The 26609-nt window shown below is 41.2% G+C and overlaps 1 protein-coding gene across 5 annotated transcripts in view; it reads left to right on the forward strand.

The window, feature by feature from the left end:
• CRYBG1 (crystallin beta-gamma domain containing 1) overlaps positions 1-26609 on the forward strand; it is a 785716-nt gene that overhangs the window by 678426 nt on the left and 80681 nt on the right. For all 5 annotated transcript variants that reach the window (XM_069235429.1, XM_069235430.1, XM_069235431.1 and 2 more), the window contains 2 exons: positions 5195-5227; positions 20966-21078. In XM_069235429.1, coding sequence (XP_069091530.1) covers positions 5195-5227; positions 20966-21078 — 146 coding nt within the window. The remainder of the gene's footprint in view (positions 1-5194; positions 5228-20965; positions 21079-26609) is intronic.

Here is a 26609-nt window from a genome sequence, read left to right on the forward strand (position 1 = left end):
ACATGTCCTGATAGTGAAATACTGCCAAATTCGGTTTTCACTATTGCAAGGCCTGTCTCTCCCATAGGTTAACATGAGGGTTGCTTTTAAAAATCTTTTAAGTGCAGTTTCCTTCTGGGGGCAGATAGAGATATGGAGTTTGGGGGTCTCTGACTTACAATTTAATAATGTATCTTTTTTGGTAAAGTTAGTTTTTAGATTGTCTGTTTGTAAATGGCACTTTTAGAAAATGGGCATTTTCTTGCTTAACCATTCTGTGACTCTTCTTGGCTGCTGAATACACGTCTGAGTCAGACTGACAGTTGGGCTGTTTGTGAATTCACAATGGACAGTGACACAAAGGGAGCTGAGATGTATCCTGAATATCCTGATGACTCTTCCTGGGCTAGAGTGGGAGGGAGGAGCTGTCACCCGCACTTGAAAGGGCTGTGCCTGACCTCACACAATACAGTCTTCAATCCCCTAGAGTGGTGTCGGGACAGGGCAAGGAAGAGGCACGGTGTTGTGCACTGCAAAGACTTTCCTTTGAAGTATGAATGCTTCAAAGGCAGAAATGAGTATAAGTATTGTACTGCTGACCCCACAACTTCAAATTACTTCTGGATCAAGCCTCTGCAAGGGAGAAAAGCTTGATGCCTGAGGAGGACCTGCCACTCTGCCTGTTGCTTTGCTTGCTGGTCTACTGCTGCTGCTTCTTCCTTAAGTTGGAAAGGACTAGACTTTGCTTTCGGAATTCCTGCTTATCTGGCGTAGAAAGAATCGACGCACTGCCCCACATGCGAGTAAGGAATCAACGCATCACTTTCTTTTCCAACGCACGCTTACCCCTGCGGCTTTATTTTTGACGCATTTTAGGTACTTTGTGCTAAAACAATGCATCAAGTGATTCTAATGGATTAAGACTCTTTTTACTTTAACATTTGATATCTTTACTTTAGTATGTTGGATTTTTGTCATTTTGGTCTTGTTTGATTTAGATACATATTGGCTTTTTTTCTAAACTGGTGGGGGATCCTTTTGTGGTGTTCTCACTGTGTTACTGTTTGTACAAATACATTAAACATTGCCTCTGAGATAAGCCTGACTGCTAGTGCCAAGCTACCAAGGGGATGAGGATGGGTTATCTGAGCTGTGTCTCCCCCTTACCCTGATTAGAGTGAGGGACCCTACTTGGACAAGGTGTAGACTTACTGCCAACTAGAGATCCCATTTCTAACAATCCTCTGTAATCAGTCCCTTTCAGGAAATTAACAATGAAGTGAGCCTGATGGTTACCTACTTCGGAGGTCTAAAAGAACTGATATTGCCTGCCCAATGTTGTTACTGTTCTTTGTAAAGAGATCTGTTGAAAAGGTAGTCTTGATAGTTCAGTCTTCAGGACTTTCCTGAATACTTTGTAGTCTGGTTCAGATTTTAGCGAAGTGCTGAGGTTATTCTGTAGTTTTAGTAGGGCTGCACACTCCCAGGGCCTGTGAAGATTATGTTGTAGTAATCCTGTAATGCCAGCACAAGGGCTGGTATCAGCCATACTTCGTGATCAGTTTGGAGAAGTGGAAGGGGTTTGCAAAGAATAGAGAGCTGAAAGTTGGTGCCTTCACCTGCTGCATTAATTTAGAGAGTAGATCAAAAGTTCAGAGTCAAATATTATTCCTAGGTTCCTGGCTAATTGGAGATTGTCCTGCAGATTGTTTAACTGACAGCAAATTGGCACACATGGAGTAGTCCAGTGGTTCACAACCTTTTGATTTCTGTGGACCACCACTTTAACATTAATGGAACCCAGGGGACCCCCAATGAATCATTATGGGAATCCATGGACCCCCAGCTGAGTCATTACTGGAAGCTGGGGACCTAATTTGTCAATATTTGTTAATATTTTTTTACGTTTCTACGCTCTCGCGGACCCCCAGGGGTCCCTGGACCACAGGTTGGGAATCACTGGAGTAGTCAATATGTTGTCAGTGTAATGTAGGACTGGTCTCGTTACCTCTGTCCTTGACCTTGTTGGGACATGAGAGGTTAGAGATGGTATTTTGACAAGATGTTAGTTTTTGTTTTTTAAAGAAGGGGTTTATGATGGAATGTTTCAACAGGTCTGGCACAAATCACATTCAGGTTGTGTCTGTTTTGAGAGAGTGGAGGAATTGTGTGAAACAGGTGGCTGAGCAGGGGACCCCAGTGGTGAGTCTGAAGCTTTATTCTTTGCAGCCAGTTTCATCAGCTCTGATGTCTCCAGTTTGGAGAAGTGAAAGAAGAAGCTTGAATGATGTGAAGACAGATTAAAGCAGCAAAGAGGAGATATGCAAATGGAGAAGTTGTTCTGGATTGTTGGTGATTTGGGCACCAAGGTTGGCTCGTACATTCCAAATGTGAGAGATTTTATATCTTTTATTGCGTGCTTTGTTGATGCAGGTAGTGAAATAAGCTGTTCTTGTCTCTCTGAATCGTTTTCACACGTAATCTTGCAGTTTGTTTTATTTTTATTAGACATTGACTTGCGCTATTGTCATTCCAGATTTCGGTGGCTTGTTTCAGCTCGACCATTAATTAGATGTTTTTTTGGGGTTTTTTTTTGGAGCGAAGGGTTTCTCACCTAACTCTACATAAACATTCCTTCAATAAGGGGAACTGGATGATGGTTTTTATAGACAGTTTGCTACATCCAGATTTAAGAAGCTATTTCCAATCTCTGTGGAGAAAGGTCAATATTCACTAGGAGAGCGAAAGTTAGAATGTTGTCTTGATAAATTACTACTGCTTGTTTCTCAGTCAGTCAGTGGAAGGTAAAGGAAAGCAAGTTTAGTGCTGGGCTACACTGAAGTATGTGTGAAGCAACTACTATCACTTATAAAGAGTGAACCACAGTTCAGTTACATCCTGGTTTGTTTGTGAGTGAAGGGCACTTCTCTAAAACAGATACCCATTTAGTTATTCTGTCTTTAAGATATGTTGGGTGAAACCTCATTAATCAGTGCTTTTTCCAATTAATAAGTGTCACCTGCTTGATATTAATTTATAAGCTAAAGACTTTTGCCAGAGAGGACAGTGTCAATTGGGGCAAAATATTCACCCCAACATCATCTTCCTTTTAGCTTGTGAAGAGCGTCTATTCAGAAATTAAATATCAAAGCATCCAGTTCTAGATTCCCAAAATAAGATGTCATACAGTGGGTGGTTAAGATGATTGTGGCATTATAATTGCCAAGAGAGAACCGAAGAACCTAATGAGATGGCTACACTTAAAATGTTTTTAAAGTTTTATGGCAATCCTCCTCAGCCCATATGACCTACAGAACATAGCTAGATACCAATACAGAAGATGTATTGTTACAGGTGAACACTTATTATTTTTTATTTTTTGTATTTTACAAAGTGCAACATCTCCATCTGTTAGGGGAGATTACTTTGGTTGTATCAAATTGTTTGGCTCGGATTTGAATTAGGAACTAAACACTGTAAAATTATTGTTTGAACTCTTGATCACGTGGATACTATCATACACCCCCTACCGGTACGGTTCTAACTCAAGCCTAGTAGGAAAACTGTTTTGCTTGGAATTTAAAGAGAGTAGAAGCTTACCTTGGCTCCATATGGAGTATCCACATATTGATGATGATGTTTCACTGACATGACCATTTGGCAGAGGTCATTAAGTCAATGGATAGCTTTCTGAAAAGATCTACATAGCTGTAGACTGGAAAAGCCTAGATGAATGGAAGACCTGTATTTGAATCCGTCCTGTATTAAAGGAAGGTGAACAAGTTAGGTATCAATAATGTTATTATAGATATAGAGAGCAAAGGGCAGAGAGAAAAGTAAAGATGAGGTGGGCCCCCCTTGGCCCTATGAAAGGGCAGCAGAAACAACATGGCAGCCTAGCTTTTGGAAAGCAACAACAACATCTCTTTGGGTGCAAACCCAGTTCATGGGCTGTAAAATAAAAGGAATTGATGGACGTGCTCCTTTCTTTATCTAAATTGTGTGAGCACTATACCTGCACTCCAACTCACTAGCTCCTGTATTCATCTCAAATATAGTTGCCAAGAAGTTGCAAAGTATATGAAGTAGGGTGGCACTGGCAGACATTCTCAGTTATTATTTGTGCCTTCTCAAGTGGCTCACTTAGACTTCCCTATCCCCCAGTTTAAACACTTATGTTCCAAAACAAATAGTCCAGATGCGTCAAATGCAACAGAAAGTTGACCCTGGCAAAGGGTGGGCCCTGAGAACGTTTTGCTTCATGAGCATGTTGTGGTAGATTCTTTTTATGACTCTTCGTTAACAAATGAAACAATAGGTCAAAGTAAGTTGTGCGTAATCAATCTCCGGATAGACAGTTAATAATCAATGCAGCTAACTACAAATATTTAGATGTTTTTGTAAGGCTGTATGGTTTGAGAAAATAATCTAAATATAGCTGATGTTATGAAAACTGGAAGTGGACCAGACAGTGGTAGTATTTTTTTTAACCTTTAGGTTATTTGTATTTTAAGCCTGATACATATTTACTCTGTGTTATTGTATTTATAGGCTGGTTCATTTATACAGTTATTCATAGTAGACCCAAATGTAGAAAGGAGTATTTGTTTTGCCATCGACAGTTAACCCACATAGTTTGGCATACATTATTTTTCTGTTAGTCATACTCCTTTTCTTATGATATTTTAAAAATTATGTCAGGACAACTTTGATTGTTTTTCTTTGTTTTTTTTTCATTTTACCATTTTGTCTTTTGTTTTTCCTACTCAACAGACCAATGGGAATCACTCGTCGTTGGTTGAAAATAGAGTTCTCACACATCATTCATGACATCGGGTATAATTCATCCCAGTCATGACTTTTCCTTTTACAAACAATTGAAGTGATGTGTGTAAGTCCACTTAGTTGTAGTGAAGGAAAACAATACTATAACCCCAGAAAGCCTTCTTTTGTTAAAAATAAATCGCTTACTGGAATAGTTGGCCTCTGGTGACATGCAGTAGGCAATAAGACTAGCTGACAATCCCCCCTTTAAGAACATGCCATCACCATAGTGTAAGGGTACCTGTACACACAGTTGTTTGAGGGTCATTAATGTACTTACACATGTTTTCTTTGATGTAGCAACAATAAGGTCTTTGTTTAAAAAAAAAAAAAAAATACTGTTACGGTGAATAAATCTAACCTTTTTGTTTCCTCCCCTTTCACAACCTAGGAAGCTATTGGTTGCCCAGTGGGGAAATTTAAGGTAAATATAATTAATTATGTTAGTATAATATGTGTTTAGATTTGTGAAGGCTGTGTAGAGTAGTGTTAATGCCCATGATTTATATTTGTACGTCATTCACAGCCAACAACTATTCTAGTAAATGTGTATCTACTTTAATAATATATTTACGAATATATTTGATTTTACAATGCATTGCATGCTATTGGTGGATCAAACCATCTAGCATTATCAAACACAGCATGGTGCAAACTGACTTAGGCACATGAAAAAAAATGTCTATGGTTCACTACTGTTTGTGGTGTTTACGTTTACTGTACATGCTTATGCAAGTTGGACCTGTATATTCATTACTGAAATATTCAAGTACATTGGTAATGTAGAAAAAAAGGCGTTTAGGACTTTGATAGCAAAATGAGGATTAATAAAATAACTCCATTGCATCAAATTATTTCAAAATAGTGGCAACAAATTATTAACACTAAAAGAATAATGAAAATTATCCAGTACTGGATCTTTCATAGATTCACATGCTTGAATCATTCCTTGTTGTCGAAGTGGAAGTCCTACAGGTACCTTTGAAAAGCAGTATGTAAGAATCACATAGGCTACATTGCCAATAGCCATCAATTGAATAGCCTATCTGTCCTTTCGAAAAAAGAACCAAACTTGACTAGAATATTCCCAAGAGAGAGACTTTCCCTCAGATTTTCTACAGCACGTCGCTTGAAGGGAATCTCCCTGATCTCTGCTCCATTTTTTCCTGTGAAAACTCGTTTTTTTCTACAACCAAAAGATGTCAGATCATTGTAAAAAAGGTATTTGTCGTCCCTGTAAATACTGTGGCAAGAAAAGGCTACATATTGATAATCCTCATAAAGACTGCCTGTACCCTAAACATCAAGTGAAGTACTGCAAGATGTGTCACGCCTTCTCCTCTAAAACCCTGAAGGACAGGGAAGGAAGCCTTCTTGTATGGTTTCAGGCAAAGTTCAGCACTTCAGAGGAGCACAGTGACACGGCTTCAAAACCCCAAAAAATGTCAACATCTTCTGACCAGGGCCATTCTGAGGACAGCAGGAAGGCTGCTAAGACTCATCATAAGGACCCTTCAAAGGAGAACATTCTTGTAGTCTCCATGGGGTCGGCCTCCTCACAGTTGTCCAAATCATATCCAAAGAAAAAGGAGACTCGTCATTGTTCTCCTTCCTCTGAACCATCAACATCAAGAAAACCATCACGGAAGCTTCAGTCGACGACGACACCAACGTCAATGCTGTCGACGATGACTGCCATATCCACCATCACCACTGTCTCATCGACAAGGCCATCGTCATCACTAACATCACCGATGATGGCCATACAAACACCAGCCCCTTCAGCGACAGTATGTGGCTGTTAGGGTTTGTGCACAGCAAAGAGCATGTCCCCTCTCACTGCACTAGTGGGTTCTGTAATAGCTCCCTTTTAAACTTACTATTGAAAGCCTTTCTTGTTATCTCACCTTCCCCCCCCCTAGGCTTCTGTGTATGTTGTTTAATGTGCTGTTTTGTTTACACATTGGGCCTTGCTCTTACCAAGGCTTCTTTAAAACACTCCTCCCTAGGCCATGTGTTAATTCAACTCATTTGCATAATAACTGAAACTCTGCACACCTTTCAAGAACATGTGCAGCATGTGAGGACCACACCCAGCTCTTCAAACCACACCCAGCTCTGCACACCTTTCAAGAACATGTGCACCATGTGAGGACCACACCCAGCCCTTCAAACCACACCCAGCTCTTCGAACCACACCCAGCCCTGCCTATAAAAGGCAGCCCCCGAGCCTCACCCAGTGCTTGTGCTCGTCTACCTCCCGCTTACCTGAGACCAGATCCCTCGGCGCTGGCACTCCTGCTCTCTACAGACTTTTATTGGCTTCAATGGGTGCAGCTGCTGGCTCTTCCTTTCTCCGGTTTCCGGTTCCTCCTTGCCTCAGCCTCTCTCCTACAAGCAACCTGCAAAAGAGAAAGAAGACAAGGTTAGACTGATCAGTATCTCTTGCCAGCAACAAGTAAGTGCAAAACTTTTTATTACCTGAAAGAACTTTGACAACAATTTCTGGATTCGTGTATAGACAATTTGAAACAAGATACCTTCCACGAACATTGTGATTAAAACTCTTTGTTACAAGAATACTTTGCGGAACTTTGTGAAGCAAACATTTTTTTTTTCTTTTTTTATGGAACTTTTAAGAATTGAACAGTGGAAACCATTAACAGCAAGACAAACAGTAAATCAAGGACTTGCACAAATTAAATGCTGTATTTTGATGTAAACGTACAGTGTTTGTTTTATAAAAGATTCTGGAAATATGGGAAAAAAGCTTTACAGCAATAGAAAGCACATCCCAGAGCAGTAACACATTCCAAACCTGGAAACTAGAGACCAGGATCCAAGAGGCACCAGTTTCTACAGAAGTCAGAAAGGGCCACAGATTTGTGCAGCACTTCAACAGTGGAAACGCAAGAACTGTGTTGTCTCTCTATTTTATTTTATTTTATCCACTTCCCCCCTTCCCTTGAGCTTCTGTTCTTAGTGCACTGTTTTAAAAACTAGTGTGCTGGAACAAGCAGTTTCAGGGTGGGGTCGGATTGTCTTCAACCTCCATCAGAACTGAACAAGGACTCAGGTGATCTGGACTTTGACAGTGGCACAACTATTTCCGCTACTGTGGATTTGACATCACTGTTAGTGAAGAAAAGGCTTCCGTCACTTAAAATACTTTCAGAACCGTTGACTAAGACTGCTTTCACCATCTGCGTCTCACCCATCAGCAAAGCCACCATCGACGAAAACAAAGTTGACGTGCCACCGCACACAACAATATTGTCGACAACATCACCATCGATGAGGCCACCATCGTCGATGCCACCGGCGACTAACCCATCATTGACTACAGAACCGTGAGTGGTGCCATCGACAACACCATCTGCCCTAAAAGATACATCAGTGCCATACTATACTACTGCGACCAATACTTGAGATTCTGCAGACACCCATACTTTATTTAGAAATTACTAAAGTCACAAAGCCTGCTATACCTCCTGATGACACGTCTTCTAGCAAGGTTTCAACTTTGCTACCCAGTCACCTCTTGGACTGGGAAGAATCGGAGGATGAGGGACCAGCCACAGCAGCCTATGCACCCGCAGCCTACTTCTCCAGTTACACCAAGAAACATACCTACACCTCCGGCAACGCCTAGACTTACACCAGCCTCTACAGTATCTGTGCCCCCCAGGGAGGATGACACCTCCGATGAAGAGTAGAGAGAAGAGGGAGAGATTATTGCTCCCCAACATGGTTATGATGAGTGGGATGATTACTTCGCCCCTACACCATCACCCCCCTCATCCATCAGATTCTCCATCTGAGGATATCGGAGGATTCCACAATCTGATAGATAGAGCTTCCACGCGATTCCATCTCCCAACATCTGTGTCTCACATGGATTGGTTCCTCTGTGATTTCAAGGAGCAAGCCAGAAAGCCTGTAAGGGCTATCCCCATAGTTGACTTTATATGGAGCGAGGAGATAACGATAATGAAAAATTCAACCATAGTGCCACCAGTACCACCTCCTCTGGATAAGAAATATAAAGCTACAGAAGATTCTCCGGCCTGCTTAATAGGTCATCCGAAGCAACTTTCTGCTGTGTCTCAAGGTGCCCAGATTCGCTTAAAAAAATCTGTCCATCCCAATAATTGCTCCGTCTGACAAGGGAGGGAGAGGCTTGGTCAATGTTGGAAGGAGGTTCTCCCTTATGTCAGCTATTGACTGAGAGATGTGGTCAGATGTAAGTAGCTTCATCAACCTCATCCCTGAGGACAAACAACCCAAGGCTAGTAAAATATTACAAGAGGGTGAACACACCTCTGCAGAAATCATTCATTGCTCCTTAGATATCGTCTTCACAGGCTTCCGACAATTAGCTGGGGCAGCGGTTTTGCGCCGACCAGGCTGATGGCCACCTCAATGGACCAGAGGTCCAATCCACAATCTTAGACATGGCCTACAACAGTAAAATCTTGTTTGGCAAGCATATAGACAATGCTTTTTGGCAATCAAAACGGACACTGATACTGACAGGTCTCTTGGCACTCTGCAGTATAAAAGACTGCCCTTTCGAGGAGGCAGAGTTTTCTCCTCTTTCAGAGGTGGTTATCAGAGACAGCACCCGCCACAATCACAATTCAGGCCTACTTATCACTAAGCCTACTATCAATCACCCACATCAAACGAGGCAGCAAACAGAAACAACCTTCCCAGGGTCAAGACAATGGCTGCAAACAATTATTTCTACTGGGTTGAGCTCCAGTTCCTCCTCCCTCCCATTCCAACCTAGTGGGCTCAAACATCTCTCACTACCTGCATCAATGGAAGGAGGTAGCATCAGACAAATGAGTGTTGGACATAGTGAGTTCCAGTCATACCTTGGAGTTTGTGCAGAGGCTTCCGAATCATCCTCTGAAAGGAGCGCACCCACCTTATCTTCACTTACTAAATCAAGAGGCTTTTCATATGTTTTCCAAGGGAGCAATAGAGATCGGTCCCTCTCATCAGAAAGGATTAGGTTTCTACTCTCAGTTCTTCCAGGTGATACAAAAGACAGGGGAATGGAGGCCAATTCTGGATCCTGGGCAATTGAACAAGTTCTACACAAACAATCTTTCCGTATGATAACCCTCTCAGACATCCTACATCTTCTCAACAGCAGGGACTACATGACATCACTGGATCTCTAAGATGCCTATTTTCACAAACCCATTCATCCCAGGCATAGCAAATACCTGCGCTTTACTGTAGCCGGTACCAATTATCAGTTCAGAGTTCTCCCTTTCGAACTGAAATCCGCTCCCTGGATATTCACAAAATGTCTTACACCAGTGGTGCCAAGCACTCCGAAAATGGGGATTTCAGGTCTTCCCCTGGTTGGATGATTGGCTATTAAAAGTGTCAACATCACAGCATGCTTTCCAGGCCACCAACGCATGCCTGACATTATTCTGCAAACTAGGATTAATGGTGAATCACCAAAAGTCATGTACCATTCCAACATGTAAGATGGTGTTTCTGGGTGCAATAATCCAGTGGTTCCCAACCTTTTGACTTCTATGGACCCCCACTTTATCATTACTGTAACCCGGGGACCCCCACTGAATCATTGGAATCAGGGGACCCCTCCACTGAGTCATTACTAAAAGCTGTTCACCTAATCTGTTAATATTACTTAATTTTCTAAGCAGTCGTGGACCCCGGATCACAGGTTGGGAACCACTGCAATAATCGATACAGTAAAAAACAAGGCCTATTTCTCTGAATAAAGACAACAAAAGCTATCTAATCTGGCTCTGAAGATAGCTATAATAATGTTTGTTTCTGTGAGGCTTTTCAAGTCGCTCCTAAGGATGATGTCTTCATCAATAAACCTAGTACCTCTAGCATGGCTAACCTTAGACACCACTGCAGGAAGACCTACAGCATCAATCGATCCAGTCTCAAGGGTCCTTCGAGGACTTAATCAGTGTTATTCCAAGGATGGTAAAGTCATTACAGTGGTGGACTCTGATCAATCACATTTCTCAGAAGTTGACATCCCTTACCGCAGTTCCAGACATCATAGTCACTACAGATGCCTCACTAGAGTGCTGGGGTGGTCATTTGCAAGACCTGTGCATTCAGGGAAAATGGTCCAAAGATAAAAAAAAATTGATGGATATCAGTCTCTTAGATTTAAAGGCAATATTTCTCACGCTCTAGGCCTTTCTCTCAAGAATCTCAGGCTCATCTGTGCCGGTCTGCACTGACAACACAACCAGCATGTATTATATAAATAGACCGGGAGCAACACAATACCTATCCCTCTCATGGGAAGCCCAAGCGCTCTGGGATTGGATCACTCTGCACAGGATTTCTCTAAGGGTAGAACACATGTCTGGCATCAACAATGTTCTTGCAGGCACACTCAGTAGAACAGAGGACAGTTGCCAGTAATGATTAACAGGAGGTAGACATAATCTTTTCATGCTGGGGCCAACCATCATTGGATCTCTTTGTGACAAATAAGAATGCCAAATGCTAGTTCTACGGCAGTCGATATCCACTTCTGGGATCATGGGGGAATGCCCTTTGATGCAATGGTCCAGGATATTTGCATATGCTTTTCCCCCCTTCTTGTTGCTTTCCAGTTTTCGCAGAAAGATGAAAACAGAGCGTTGTTGGCTCATTCTAATGGCTCCCAAGTGGACCAGACAACATTAATTCACAGAGCTGATTCTCTTCTCTGTAACCAAACCCATCCATCTACCTTTGAAGCGGACACTACTGACGCAGAATCAAGGCCAAATCGTGCACCCAAAGCCAGCCTCTCTCCAGTTGCACTCATGGCTCCTGAGTTCTGTGAATTCCAGAGCATGAATATCAATCAAGAATGTACAGTGATACTTTCCAGAGCAGGAACCGAAAGAACAAGCAACTTACAAGCTGAAGTGGAATAGATTCTGCATTTGGTGCCAATAAAACAGCATGCACACATTTGAGGCTTCTCCTAAACAAATCTTGCATTATCGCGTCTCACTCACCAAATCCGGACTTGTCCATGCCTCTGTAAAAGTCCACCGGGCTGCAATCTCAAGATGCAGATGTCTGCAAAACCGTTTCTCTTTTTTCCTCCAGACTAATCAAACAGTTAACAAAGAGTTGTTTCGCACTTTCTCTCCTGTGCGTCTATCTCCTCCTGGAGTGGCATCTCAACATAGTTCTTGCTCAAGTAATGAGATCACCATTCGAACCAATACATAAAACCCAGCTAAAATGTTTCACATGGAAAGTCGCAACTCTTCCTTCTCTCACTTCTTCCAGAAGAGTCTGTGACATACAGGCCTTTATGATCCAGGAGCCTTTCCTGCATTTCACTAATAACTTTGTCTTTCTCAGAACAATTCCAAGATCATACCAAAGGTTCCTTCTCAGTTTCTTCTGAACAAACTGATCATCCTGCAAACATTCTTTCCGAATCCATCTACACTAGCTGGAAGAAAAACAATGTCTGAAGTTTTTTCTTCACCGCACTAAGTAGTTCCGTAAAATGGATCAACTGTTAGTCTCTTATAGTCACGGGCTTGAGGGTGCTGCAGTAAAAAAGACTTCAGTAGTAGAGTGGATTTCAACAACCATTAGGTTCTGCCAGTCTGAAGCTGGTAAACCACAGACCAAACTACCTAAGGCACATTCCATGAGGGCAGTGTCAACCTCTGCTACTCTTTTCGTAAGCAAGCAACTTATTTGTTCATGCAGCACTACTGGGAGTCAGCACAGAGCAGCTATTTGGCAGTAGGACAGGCTGTGCTGCACCATCTGTTTCAGTAAGGTGAGCCTACTTCTTAATGTAAACTGTTATCATGCTCTCTAATGCTTGTTTTTCTTCTGTTGTTCAACCAGGTATTTATTTATACATAAAGGTTTACAATCTTGCAACTATCTATGCTCAGATTGAACATATTTTTTATATATATATATATATATATATATATATATATATATATATATATATATGCATAGCTATTATATTTCTTGTATTGAGTATTGTTAACTGACTTCTCTTGGCCCAACACCCACTAAGGGTTGTGACACTTGCTTCAGATACTTCTTGCTGTACTGATTCAAGCATGTGAATCTATGAAAGATCCACAAGTGGATAAGAAAACAGGTTACTTTCCTGTAACTACAGTTATCCAGTATTGGAATCTTTCATAGATTCATGTGACCCACCCTCCTCCTCTTTGAAACTCACCATATATTTCAGGCTATACTTCACACTTGTGCTTGAAAATCTGAGGGAAAGAGCCTCTCTTGGGTGTATCCTAGAGGGTGCTGGCGTCTGATTGGTCATAGGTCACGTTTGGTTCTTTTTTCAAAAGGACATAGATAGGCTACAAAATTGATGGCTACTGCTATTGTAGCCTATGTGATTCTTACATACTGCTTTTCTAAGGTACTGTGGGACTCCCACTTTGACAACAGGAAAAAATTAAAGCATGTAAATCTATAAAAGATACCAATACTGGACAAATGCAGTTACAGGTAAGTAACTTATTTTCCTATTTAATACTTGTGGCAACGTATATAGATAATATATCACATCCTGTAGCATCTTTGTTGTCTACAATAACATTGAACACAGTGTTATTTTACCCCTGGCTTCACACATTTCTGATAATACTGGGCTGAATCTTGCAGTTTCTTCATAGTTTATGTATGCACTGTGTACTGCAAAGCTAAATGTGTGTATGTATGGTGCTCAAATGCATGCGGTGAATGCATTATTCAAGGTAGGCGAGTACCGAAAAGGTTATTGCTTTAAGGGTGGTCCTCTTATTTGTAATATGTTCCCTGGCCTATTTGGGCTATTTTGTGTTCCTGATGTGTACGTACCTGTGTCACGCCAGATTCAACATTACACCAATGTAAAGCACATAATGTATTTATCAGTTTGTAGAAAGTTCAACATTGAACACAGTTATTTTACTTTATCCATGGCTTTACGCATTTCTGACGGTATTGGGATTATTTCTGCAGTTTTGTTCACACTTTATGTATGTACAGTGTAAGGCAAAGTCAAATGTACATTTGGTGCTCAAATGCATGTGGTGAATGCATTAATCACATCATACGTTTATCACTTTGTCAAAAGTTCAATGTCCTTTACTGTTCTAAACTGTGAACACACAGGCCCTTATTATGAGTCTGGCGGTCCTGTGACTGCCAGACTCGTGGTGGCAGTCGGGCCGCCACCAAAGCAGCAGCCTGGCCTCCATATTATGACCATGGCAGAGCCGCCACAATCTGACCGCCAGGACTGCTAGGTTGCGGCCGGTGGGCAGCTTGGCAGTGCTGAAGGTCTTAATCTGCCAGGGCATCGTTGCCCTGAGGATTACAAGTCCCCTCTCTACCGGCTTTTGCATGCCGCTTCCACAACCAAGCAAAGGCTGGCAAAGATGGGGTGCCGGGGGCCCCATGGGGGGGGCACCTGAACTGCCCATGCACTTGGCATGGGCAGTGCAGTGGCCCCTATGGACAGCCCCGTTGTGCTTTTAACTGCCTGAATTACAGACAGTGAAAAGCACGACAGGTGCTGTCGCACCCGACACACCGCAACATTACCTCCGGATCGATTATGAGCCAGCGTCAGTGTTGTGACCTGTTTCCCGATGTTTCTGTGACTGGGGGTAAGTGTTTGCATTGTTCAGCACTCCGTCCATCATCCTTTTGTTTTGCTAAAGTTGCCCTAAGTGGCAAAGGTATGCCCAGATGTGGGTCCCGTGCTCACTGTGCCACTGGATTCAAGCTAGCCTGGCTGATGAAGGGTAATACCCTGAAACCGGTCCCAGGATGCTTGTTTTCGGTCCAGGGAGGACCCGGCTTGGCAGTTTGGGCTGGACTGTTCTCATGAGGAACCAGGGTCAAGACTGATTTGCATATGGCAGGGTCCAAACTGGGGTGGCATGGTGAGCAAAAGAACGATGGATTAAACCCAGATCTGTGACTGGGGTGAGTGTTTGCATTGTTCAGCACTCCGTCCATCATCCTTTTGTGTTGCTGTTTCCCGCTGGGCCAGCGGGAAACTCGTAATAGGTCCTGCGGGAAACTCATAATAGGGCCAGCGGGCAGAAAACCGGAGTGGCGGTTTTCTGGCCCAAAGAGTTAGGCGGGCGGCTTCCCCTGCCCGCCAAACTCATAATGAGGGCCATAGTCTTGAAAATAATGTCAAAACAGCAAATTCTGCCTTGTCAATTAACCCGTCATCTACTAGACTCACATTGCCGTCTTTTCTTGTCCTTCATACCTCAAAACCACATACCAACTAAACACTTGCTTATCCACATCTTACTTAGCTCTTTCTCTTTCACCCAAAGTAAGCTGCCCTGCCAGTGATAGTCCTTCCATTTAAGCGATTCAAAACAATTTTCTTTTATGTATACCTGACAGACTCCCTTACAAAATCTATATACCTTGGGTGGTATTCCCTTTGGCGTGAGTGTGACTACAAGGGAAACACCCCCCCCCCCCCCCCCCCCCCCCCCCGGTTCTAGCCAGACCAGAGGCAATACGCCCCCAGCTCCGGGGCCTACCTCACCGTGAACTACCTGTTCAGGTAGGCCACACACTTTTCACTTTGAGCACCGTACTTATTACACGTGCTCCGACCCTGACGAATGCCCCTGACCTACCAGCACTTAGTGAGGGCAGAAACATGTTGGTCTTGTCCATCCCCTTTTAGACTCCATGAGACATCATTCTCTAACGAGCCTTCCCCCTTAGTTTTAGTCTTACCAACATGCACCACCATTAAAACTAACAAGAGCCACCGGTGACATGTTAGGTAATTTTATTATTCACCCCCTCTGGATCACTGTAACTATCCAGTCAATTTAATTTCAGCACTCCCTCTGGTTCTTTTAACCAGAGGTCGAGTCCGCCTGAGTAGTATCATCTTACTTAGGTGGGGCTAGGTGGTCATATGATGAAGCAAGACACTATTATGTGTGTGAGACCACCTAGTCCGTAAAGGAAAATCCCCCGCTACTCCTGTAGGTCAACACAGCACCCCCTATAAAGCAACCTAATGTAACCGGGCACTGGTTAAAGACTAACCCAGTCTTACCCCCCGTTCCTACTACCCCACACCTTTTGTGATTATATAGTTTCTCTTGGGAGGCGGTGTGGGTTAGCCTTGCTTCCCTTGCTCTCTTTCTGTGTATTTCCCTTACAAAATCTCCTGCAGACCAAGGGTCAGATGTACTAAGCCAGTGGTTACCAACCTTTTGACTTCTGGGGACCCCCACTGAATCATTATTGGAATCCAGGGACACCCTCCACCCCCCACAGTGTCATTACTGGCAGCCGGTAACCCCGACCTAAGTAATGTTGATGATTTGAACCGCAAAACAATATACAAAAAATAACATTAATTAAAATAACAATGATGACACATTGCATTTAATTCCCAAATGCATATAAATAAAAATAAAACCACAGTTTTAATAGAAAGGTTGGAGCTTTTCTAAATTCAATTGAGGTCACTGATTTAATTTTTAGCCTCCAATTTCAAATTCCTTCATATTTACAGTACATTTTAACATTTTCAGTTGTACATTTAGCTTCATTATTGATATACACTTAATGAATCTGTTAATATTATATAATTTTCTAAGTAGACGCTGACCCCCTGAGGAGACTTCACAGACCTCAGGGGTCACCGGACCACAGGTTGGGAACCAGCAAAAACAAAGGGTCTGATTCGTTAACTCTGGCCATTTGCAACCAGAAAAGGTCTTTTAGTATTTCGAAAACACAAACTGTGATTTGGTAACACATTACCAAATCGTGATTACGGTTTACGGCTACATAGTGAATCCGCATTTGGAAACTGGCATATTTAGGGCATAAGTAACCAACTACACAAAGGTTCTGATAACAAAAAATATTTAACAGTAGGTAGTGATCTCATGAACAACTGCCTAACCTTGTTAAGCATTTTTTTTTTTTTTTAAATTTACACGCATCCTGGTTTTCCTTTAAGGACTCTAGCAGGCCCCCAGCCTTTGATGGCTGTGAATCGTAGTGGGTCACAGTTTACAACCTACCTCATTAATATTCATGATGTAGGTCGAATTGCAACCCACAATTTGTTTGTATTTTGTGAAACAACCTATTAGTATATAGGTTGGTTCGCACAGAAGCACACTGGTCCAGTATTTTGCAACTAGTGCTTAGTTTACTTGGCCCCAAGTGCTCAAAAGGCCTTATTTTTATATATTTATTCTAAATTATGCCTGCTCTGAAAGCAGTATATCGGTCTTCAGAAAATTCCATAAGACAGACTTCACACTACTGATGCAACAGTACTTACTGCTGAACATCACATTCATGTTTGTCAACTTAACTTTGTAACAATAAAAGGTGCTGAAACCTCACTCTTTAGTATCTTTATTGAAACTCTAAAGATTCTCCTCTTAGATGGCTTATCAGTTAACAGTCCTCAACATCTCTACCACGCTTAATAACATTGATTATATTGTTTTGCTGCAGGCCCTGAAGAACCAGAAGCAGATGGCAGAAGTGCCAACCCCTTTTAGACCTTCCTGCAGTACAGACTCCCAAAATGATATTGCAATGATGCAGATCACCTGTAGGCTGTCCGGTGGTTCCCTTCTCTCTCTCTTTCTCATTGGCTCAATGGGCAAAATGGCCTCTCAGTCACCATGTACGCAAACAGCGTTCAGTTATTGCTCTGGAGGTATGGGGCATGCAGGAGATGGGCAGCTGCCTAAATGCCGCACAAAGTTGGATGTCAGCGTGCTGGCTCTTTCTGAAGTACTCCAAGCCAGAATTTCTACGTATCAACTGCAAACCTAAACTGGTAAAGGCAAAGACCCTTTTTAATACCTGCACCCATTCTACACACACATCTGAAGCACACAAGCAAAATTCCTCTAGGCCATCTTTACATTGCTCCTCTTACATGACTTCACTGCTTTAGGTTGCTGCAGTTACTGAACAAGCGTCTATGTCCAAAAAATCACGCCGTCTTTGAGGTTCTTACTGTCACCTAGCTTTGAACTCTTGCAGCTTGGTTCTCCTGGGCGAATGAAAAGTATAGCACCGCCCTTAAATTAGTTCATAGTACAATGTCACACAAATAGTCATCCTTAAGCACTTGTACCCTCTTTCAAAGTTGTTTCTGTGACTACATTAGCTTTCTGTTGTGCATCAAGTACTTTAGTTACTTATGAGAAAATATTTTACACTTCTGACTGGAAGTACCTCAAGCACAACTTTCTAGGGTTCAGAGTTGTGCTCTCCAAGCCAAAAAAAAACCATAAAGGTAAGAAATATGGAGAGTATCCCAATGAAAAAAAGACTCTAATGCCCTTGAGGTAGGTTTTAAATGCAATAACCCCTAATCTGCCACTCAAAACTTGAAATTTGCTGATATAAATGAACACCATCGCAATGTATCTTTTAATGAAGTAATAAAGAAATATAATGTACTCCTCAGAGCAGTCTTACCAGCTGGTTTAGACAGACTCCGTTTCTTTTGTATGAGTTATGTTCAGGGATGATTTGTCTGGGAGGCGTGTCAGAGACTTCTAGGGTTAATGCAAAAAAAGTTGCTATTGTGGTTTTAAAGTAATATCTGTCTGAACTAAGAAAAAAGATTAAGAGAATTTCAAGACATAGTTTTTAAATTATAAGTTCTAATGTTTCTCAGGCCTTTTAAAATTCTGAAGTGAATATTTTAATGTCATCTTTCAAAGTTTAGCAGCCTGATTTCCTTTCATTCAGAAACCTCAATCGCGTAATTATTTCTTAGTGATGTGGAATGCTTGTGTTCAATGTTATTTTATACAACCACAGGGGTGTGGAATTTAATAAAATATCTACTTGCCCATGGGACAGGTTACTTCTTAAATCTACTTGTCCTGTAAAAACTGCTACTTGCCCCTTTGGTGCCATGTGGTTCAGCAATAAATTATGGCAGTGTAAGAGCTCTTTATGTAAGAGCTCTAATAATAGTATCTCCGATTATGCCAGGCCTACTACTATAGTAGGACCTAAATACTTGCAGTCTCAGTCCCAACTATAGCAATTTTTGTTTTTTTTGCCACCTTTTTCTAGATATGCATACTGGGGCTGGAGGAAGCAGTAAGCAATAGTTCTAGGGCTGGAATGCCTTTGAGTCTGTGACCTACTAAGTTGAGTGTTTAAGGATTTTCACCAACTGTTCTCTAATCTTTGCTCTACTGAGAAAGGTTGGAAATGTACTCATGACAATGGCAGAAGTAGAAGTTCTTCCAGAGTTGGGAAAAAAGTGGTTGGAAGGAAAGTGAACTTGTAAACGCTCAATAGATTTTTCACGTGATCAAATCATGCATATTCGCTTGTGCTAAAATACAGTTCACAAATATTTTCTTGGAGTACGATTTCCTGGTCTACTTCTGTAAGTTCTTGTGAATTCATGAAAGCCGCTAATTTAAAGACATATAGCATGGGTGCACTTTTATGACTTTCTTTAAGAATTGGGTCCCCAATTAGGTCTGCCATTAACCAAGACATTTTGTTTTTATTAAACTTCTATTTCTCTCTCTGTCTATCTATGGGATGGCTTTACTGTGAGTGATCGCATTCTGCTGTTCCCCAAAATAGTTTTGTTCAGTGTCAGGAACTACTGTGGCATTCAGTGGTGTAACAAAACTGGAGGAGGCCCCTCTGCAAAGAACATGGAGGCCCCCCCAACCACAGACTCACTCAGCGCAGGTGCTGTCCTGAGGGGGCCCACCCGAGGGCCCCCGCGCACTGCAGGAGCTATGGGGGCTTTGTTATGCCACTGGTGGCAATGTGCTTTTTTTAAACCAAAAAATGTTTTGTTTTTTGTCAGTGTTTATTACAATGGTGAGTGCCTGGCAGCTCCCACAACAATAGTGTTTTAAAAGCCACGTCAAAACAAGACACACATTGACGAAACCAAAAGACACAACAGATGTTGCATTGGTTGGCTTTGAAAGTGCTTGTTTAGTTTCATGTTTCCCATAATCTTGTTGAAAATGGTCACATCAATTTTCCATTAGGAATATTTTTTGGAAATACTAGCATGCATCAACACATTTTACTAAGTGATGCTTCAAAGAAATAGCACCTAAATTACATAGTAGCAGAATGTTTTTATCCTACTTGCATTTTTCTCTGAATGTGTTATTTTGAAAGCAAAGAATCATCACTCTTGCTTACAAGCTTCTGGAAACATTTGCATCTAATCAGAGAGCATTCTATGATCATTTTACCTACGCTCATGTTGTTAAAGTTTTCAAACAGGTGTGTACACTTTTTTTTTTTTTTTTTTTACTGGAACCACTGTCAGTATAGCAGTGTGTCATTAAAACGTTTATTTACAATGCTCACCCTAATAACAAAGGCTTTTCACTAATGAACCATAAATACAAGTTCGAACAACATTAACATATGAACACACATACTACCTCACCTGCAGACCGTTCTTTTCTCTGTAAAATGCAGCCAAAGGGTTTGTGCTGCGTGATTTCGACCTACTTGTCCAAAGGACAAAATAAACACGAAAACGTGTTGCCCTTGACCCCAAACAATATGTTCAAGGCATAGGGTTATAGGAATTCCACATCCTTGAACGAAGATGCTACAGGATGTGAGGTATTACCTACATATGTTGCCGTCAGTGTTACATAATTTTCATTATCCTTTTAGTCTTAATAATTTATTGTCACCATTTTGAAATTTGTTGACATGACGAAGTTACCTAATTTGAGTTTGGGTCTATTTTACAAAACAACTATGATAGGTTATTCTATTGAGGCCTAGACTATGTATTGTATATGTATATCTTCAGGCCTAGGTTGTATATTCCACCGGGGACTCCCATCTCGACGACGGGGAAGTATTCAAGCATGTGAATCTATGAAAGCTTACAATACTGGAGAACTACAGTTACAGGTAAGTAACTTATTTCATCCTCATTTTGTGATTTCTAACATTTTGTGGCAGTGCCCTTTACTATTCAGCACCACACCACACACCAGGGTTCCTCCTCAGAAATCAAAGCCTGTGACTCTGATAATCTTTTTGCTGTTGCTAGCGATTCCTAATTGGTTAACCATACTTGCTCTGCTCTTATTCACTAAAGGTCCTGTTATTTTCTGAACCTGACTTTCAAGGCATTGCTCAAATATTTGAGGACAGCATTAAAGAAATAGATGAGTCTTTCGTCACAAGGTCGTGTAGAGTTTTGGCTGGCAGGTAAGCATAAATTGTTCATTTAAATATACATTAGACAGTACTGTAGGGAAATTAGTAGTGTCTGAAAGCACAACACTAAGCGTACCCTGCTTCCTAAGGAACAAGGGATGACTGTGTTCTGCTTGTTATTCCACATGATGTCAAATCTAATGTTGTTGAATTCTATGAATTTCCACACGACCCCACACCATTCAGGCTATTTTTTAAGTCAGTACAGATGTCATTGAATTTACTCTTACTCTGAACATATGCTGAGAGCACTCCACTGCATGCACATTCATATTTAAGCGTACTTACAAACTGATAACTGAATTTGCTGAAGATACAATGAAGAATAGGCAATCTGGATTATCCTCTTTTCTGTGGTGCTTCCAGTCCCTCCAGGCATAGATTACAAGTAACGTTTGTGAAATTATGCTGTCATTGTCTCTAACGCCATTGTTTTGTGGATCTTCACTGTTTAGTGAACAGTTGGCTTCTTTGCAGATGTTATTTTTCGGATGTGGCACTTAACCATCACTCTAACAAAGCTGTATGACTTATATTTGTTTTCTTCAATTATACAAGTGCGTAGTATTGTTTGGAATGATATTGCCAAAGCTGCACTATATCAAAAAATTAAAAACAACCATAAGATATGGGATAGCTTGAATAAGACGGAGAGGAAATGTTTTTCCTTCACAGGTTTCTTCTGGTAAATTCCTACTCCAACCTCTATTATATATGCTTTCTGTAAGAGTGTAGCAAGATACTAACTAACTGCTTAACGTGCTGCCAAGCTGATACCAGTGAATACACATTTGTTGTCTCTCAGCTTCCATAGGAGTGGCCTCTCTTGTGGCTCTGCAGCGTTTCCACAGCATGAGCACTTATGTCTGTATTTCTGTATCTTTATACGCTTTTGCGCACACTGCTTCTGTCGGAAACATTGTTCTGTGGATTTAGACTAGGATTTTTCCTTGGATTTGCATTTGGTTATGTTAATCCAGATATTAAGACACAGGGGTTCGGTACATTCCCAGCCTTCTGGCAAACACTACCGCAGCTCTGGCCACAGCCACTTATGCTTAGGCCTGCTCCAGTGTGCTTGATCCTTCAAGGGGAGCAGAGAGGTGATTAAAGTGGGCAGCAGGGAGAAGCTCAGCCATACCCTCAGCTTCCGGTTTATGGCGGAGTTGATGCCCCATTGACTGAATCACTTCCAGTCTAAGGAGTAAGGAAGGTGGTGTTGACGTAAACTGCGATATCCAGGAGGCAGCAGTGAATGGTGGTGAATCACTGAATTAGGTCACGCAGCACTATTGGAACCGATATTTGGATGTTGCACACTATTATAAATTAATTATTGTCCTCATTATCCATATGGTTTACCATTTACCATCCTCGTCACCTTTAGATGATAGAGGCAGATTTATTTATTTTTCTATATTTTAAGTTGTGTGTTATTATTTTTAGCTTAGTTTGCATTTACTTCATAAATATTGAAATTGAAGCAAATGTGCTCTGCTACTGCCAGAACTCTAGCTGACAGTAATGATAGTTTACCTCTTAAAGCCACTACAGTGAACAACTGGCAGAAGAAAACAATTGAAAACTATAGCATTACATATGGAGTCAAGGTACTTAGCTTACAAACTAACCCTAATTAATAGAAGGTAGGGCACACTTATTCAGCAGTGACTTTTTAAAAAACTGTGCACTAGAACAGTCATAACTAAGACGTTTAACATCCCACTACTCAAAGGCACTGAGAAGAAAATCTTAACACATAGGGTCCTTAGTTTTTCTTCCTATCCTCTCTCAATCTTCAATCCTTTAGGCTTTTAAACAAAACTCATGGTGTATGTTAGGCTGACATCTTGTCTGCCATATTACATGTGCATTTGGAAATAATGTACTTATGCTAAGGTGGATGGGATATCTGTCACGTTTGTGATGAAGTGCCATCTTCTAAGCTCCAAATCTGGCCCTGAAACATCTAATACAGTATGTGAGAGGGACAAACTAGGCAAGTCACAATACCCAATTTGATGTTCTTGGGCAGAAGCAGATTAATTATTAGAGAACAGAACAAATTATACCACCAACCAATCCAGATCAAGTGCATGATGCTAGAGAGACAAAAACGTTCCACAGCTTATTGGTAGTAGGATTTACCCTCTCAAATACAGATATCCATCAAATAAGCACCTTGCCCAAAACCTGGGGACCTGAACCAACATGTAATCTCTTTAATAATAGTCCTTCAGGACTCATTCAACCTCCTAGGAAATTATGTTCAATGTAATTTTCCAAGCCTTGCAAACTCTAATATTTCAGGTTCAATTCTATATTTGTTGGAAAAAGCTTCATCAAATTCTGATTACCTCCTAGAATGCTATCCTGCTTCTTATCAGTATTACCTAATGACAGCGGCATGGATGTAGAAATTGTAAATGAAATTGAAAACAAGCCATTTGTGTCCCCTCGGCTTATACAATCACAATGGAAAAATGAAATGTATAAGTAAATAAATCTATATCTATCCAAACTATAAAGATGGGGAAATCAATTCCACTCACACTTTGGATTCATCTAATCAAATGTATTCATTAAAAGCATTTCAGGAAAATCCTTTGAAGCTTCCTGCATTGATTTAAGACTGAAGATAAGGATGATAGTTTACCAACATATCTAATCTTCACTAAACAGATTAAGAAAAATCCAACTATTTCTGAGCTTTAAACATTTGACATAAAGGTGAGTGAGCAAGTTTAATGAGAAATCAATTTAGAAAAAAACAAAGAAGCAAAGATACCTGAAAAATGGTCAAGACACCTAGACACTCCAACATATGGCTGAGCTGAGACACTTACATTTTCATACTTTGTCCTAAGCTTGAAGAGACAGCTGATTCGTCTCACTTCCCAGATAAACTACGGAATACATCTTCTCTAGACACAAATATGACTTTCACTCTGAGTCCAAACTAAACCCTTTGGCATCAGCATTCAAAAGGAAAAGGACTCTACAACACATCTTGTCGGTAGCCCACGCTCCCATTCTATTCTATATAACAATTTATCTGATGACCCTCAAACTATGGCAGTAAAGAATGTCATTGCCCAATAATTGACTTTGTTAGTCTCGTTGGAGAAGGTGCACCTTACTAATTAGAACCTTTCTAATAGAAATAATATAATTTGTCTGCAGGAAATTTGATGTACTAGTAACTTTGCCCTCAATAATTATTACTGATCAGTAGCTCTGCTACAGTTACCAAAAAAAGGCCACGCGAAAAGGGGGACTGCCATTCTCCTAGCTCTTGTCTGTGCCTGGAGATATAAAATTCCTTACCATCCGAGCAGTCGGAACAAACCATAAAGTTTGTTTTCACTGCTCATTTTTTAGATCAAAAATATACATTTGTATTACCGAATGTCTACCCCTTGCTTGCTTCCAGGAATGATGCAAAACTAAAAAAAAATTGAATGTCTTACTTTACTTATATACAAGGATCTTACCGGTCGTCTTCGAATTATGGAAGATTTTAACACAAACATTTCCAGATATGAATTGGATGTTTATGGAAACAATAACACAGTGATAGCATTGTCCATCCCTGCATGTGTGACAGACAACTACAAAGCAGATAGCTGCAACATTCTACTACTGTTGAAGCTTAGGAGAAGGTCAAGTGATAAACAATGAGCAATCACTCCTTCTTATCAATTATAATTGTAATCACCCAACAAGGGATTAGTAACCAGACTTTGAAGGGGAGATTTACAGCATGTTTGAAGTCTTGTGGTCACATTATGTGTAATTCTACTATCAGCATGTGAAATGGTTCCATTTCATTTAGAGCAGAGAAAACAAGCAGACAATAATATTATTAAGAAATATGAGCAGTGCCATTTGGCTCTTGTTTTTAAAGTTAATTAGCAAAGATATATTACAAAAAACCTGTCAACAGCCACAGGGATGAAACAGACCTCTTAAATCCACACAGTTGAAAAGGTTGATACCCGGACAATTTCTACATCCTCTGGATAGTCAAGTGATTAAGATAAAACAGCCAAAAAGAAACGGATAGACAAGGAAACGAAACAGATACAGGGTCAATGTGAAACAAAGACAAGCAAAGCGTCTGTGACATTATCTTCAGAACACAGCCTGTAAAAAAAAAAAAAAAAAAAAAAAAAAATCTTACTAAACTAGAGTAAATAAATGACAATCCCTATCCCGCAACAAGAATTGTCATAGTATATTTCTAATCTCTATTCTGCAAACAATACAGAGTGTGCTGATGTATTCTTTTTGGTTCAAGGTCTCTTGCATGACAATACCACAATACTACCACTATCCGGTAAAGAAATAGCTAATTATACAGGGAGTGCAGAATTATTAGGCAAATGAGTATTTTGACCACATCATCCTCTTTATGCATGTTGTCTTACTCCAAGCTGTATAGGCTCGAAAGCCTACTACCAATTAAGCATATTAGGTGATGTGCATCTCTGTAATGAGAAGGGGTGTGGTCTAATGACATCAACACCCTATATCAGGTGTGCATAATTATTAGGCAACTTCCTTTCCTTTGGCAAAATGGGTCAAAAGAAGGACTTGACAGGCTCAGAAAAGTCAAAAATAGTGAGATATCATGCAGAGGGATGCAGCACTCTTAAAATTGCAAAGCTTCTGAAGCGTGATCATCGAACAATCAAGCGTTTCATTCAAAATAGTCAACAGGGTCGCAAGAAGCGTGTGGAAAAACCAAGGCGCAAATTAACTGCCCATGAACTGAGAAAAGTCAAGCGTGCAGCTGCCACGATGCCACTTGCCACCAGTTTGGCCATATTTCAGAGCTGCAACATCACTGGAGTGCCCAAAAGCACAAGGTGTGCAATACTCAGAGACATGGCCAAGGTAAGAAAGGCTGAAAGACGACCACCACTGAACAAGACACACAAGCTGAAACGTCAAGACTGGGCCAAGAAATATCTCAAGACTGATTTTCCTAAGGTTTTATGGACTGATGAAATGAGAGTGAGTCTTGATGGGCCAGATGGATGGGCCCGTGGCTGGATTGGTAAAGGGCAGAGAGCTCCAGTCCGACTCAGACGCCAGCAAGGTGGAGGTGGAGTACTGGTTTGGGCTGGTATCATCAAAGATGAGCTTGTGGGACCTTTTCGGGTTGAGGATGGAGTCAAGCTCAACTCCCAGTCCTATTGCCGGTTCCTGGAAGACACCTTCTTCAAGCAGTGGTACAGGAAGAAATCTGCATCCTTCAAGAAAAACATGATTTTCATGCAGGACAATGCTCCATCACACACGTCCAAGTACTCCACAGCGTGGCTGGCAAGAAAGGGTGTAAAAGAAGGAAATCTAATGACATAGCCTCCTTGTTCACCTGATCTGAACCCCATTGAGAACCTGTGGTCCATCATCAAATGTGAGATTTACAAGGAGGGAAAACAGTACACCTCTCTGAACAGTGTCTGGGAGGCTGTGGTTGCTGCCGCACGCAATGTTGATGGTGAACAGATCAA

Source organism: Pleurodeles waltl, chromosome 5 (assembly GCF_031143425.1).
Source record: "Pleurodeles waltl isolate 20211129_DDA chromosome 5, aPleWal1.hap1.20221129, whole genome shotgun sequence".
NCBI lineage: Eukaryota > Metazoa > Chordata > Amphibia > Caudata > Salamandridae > Pleurodeles > Pleurodeles waltl.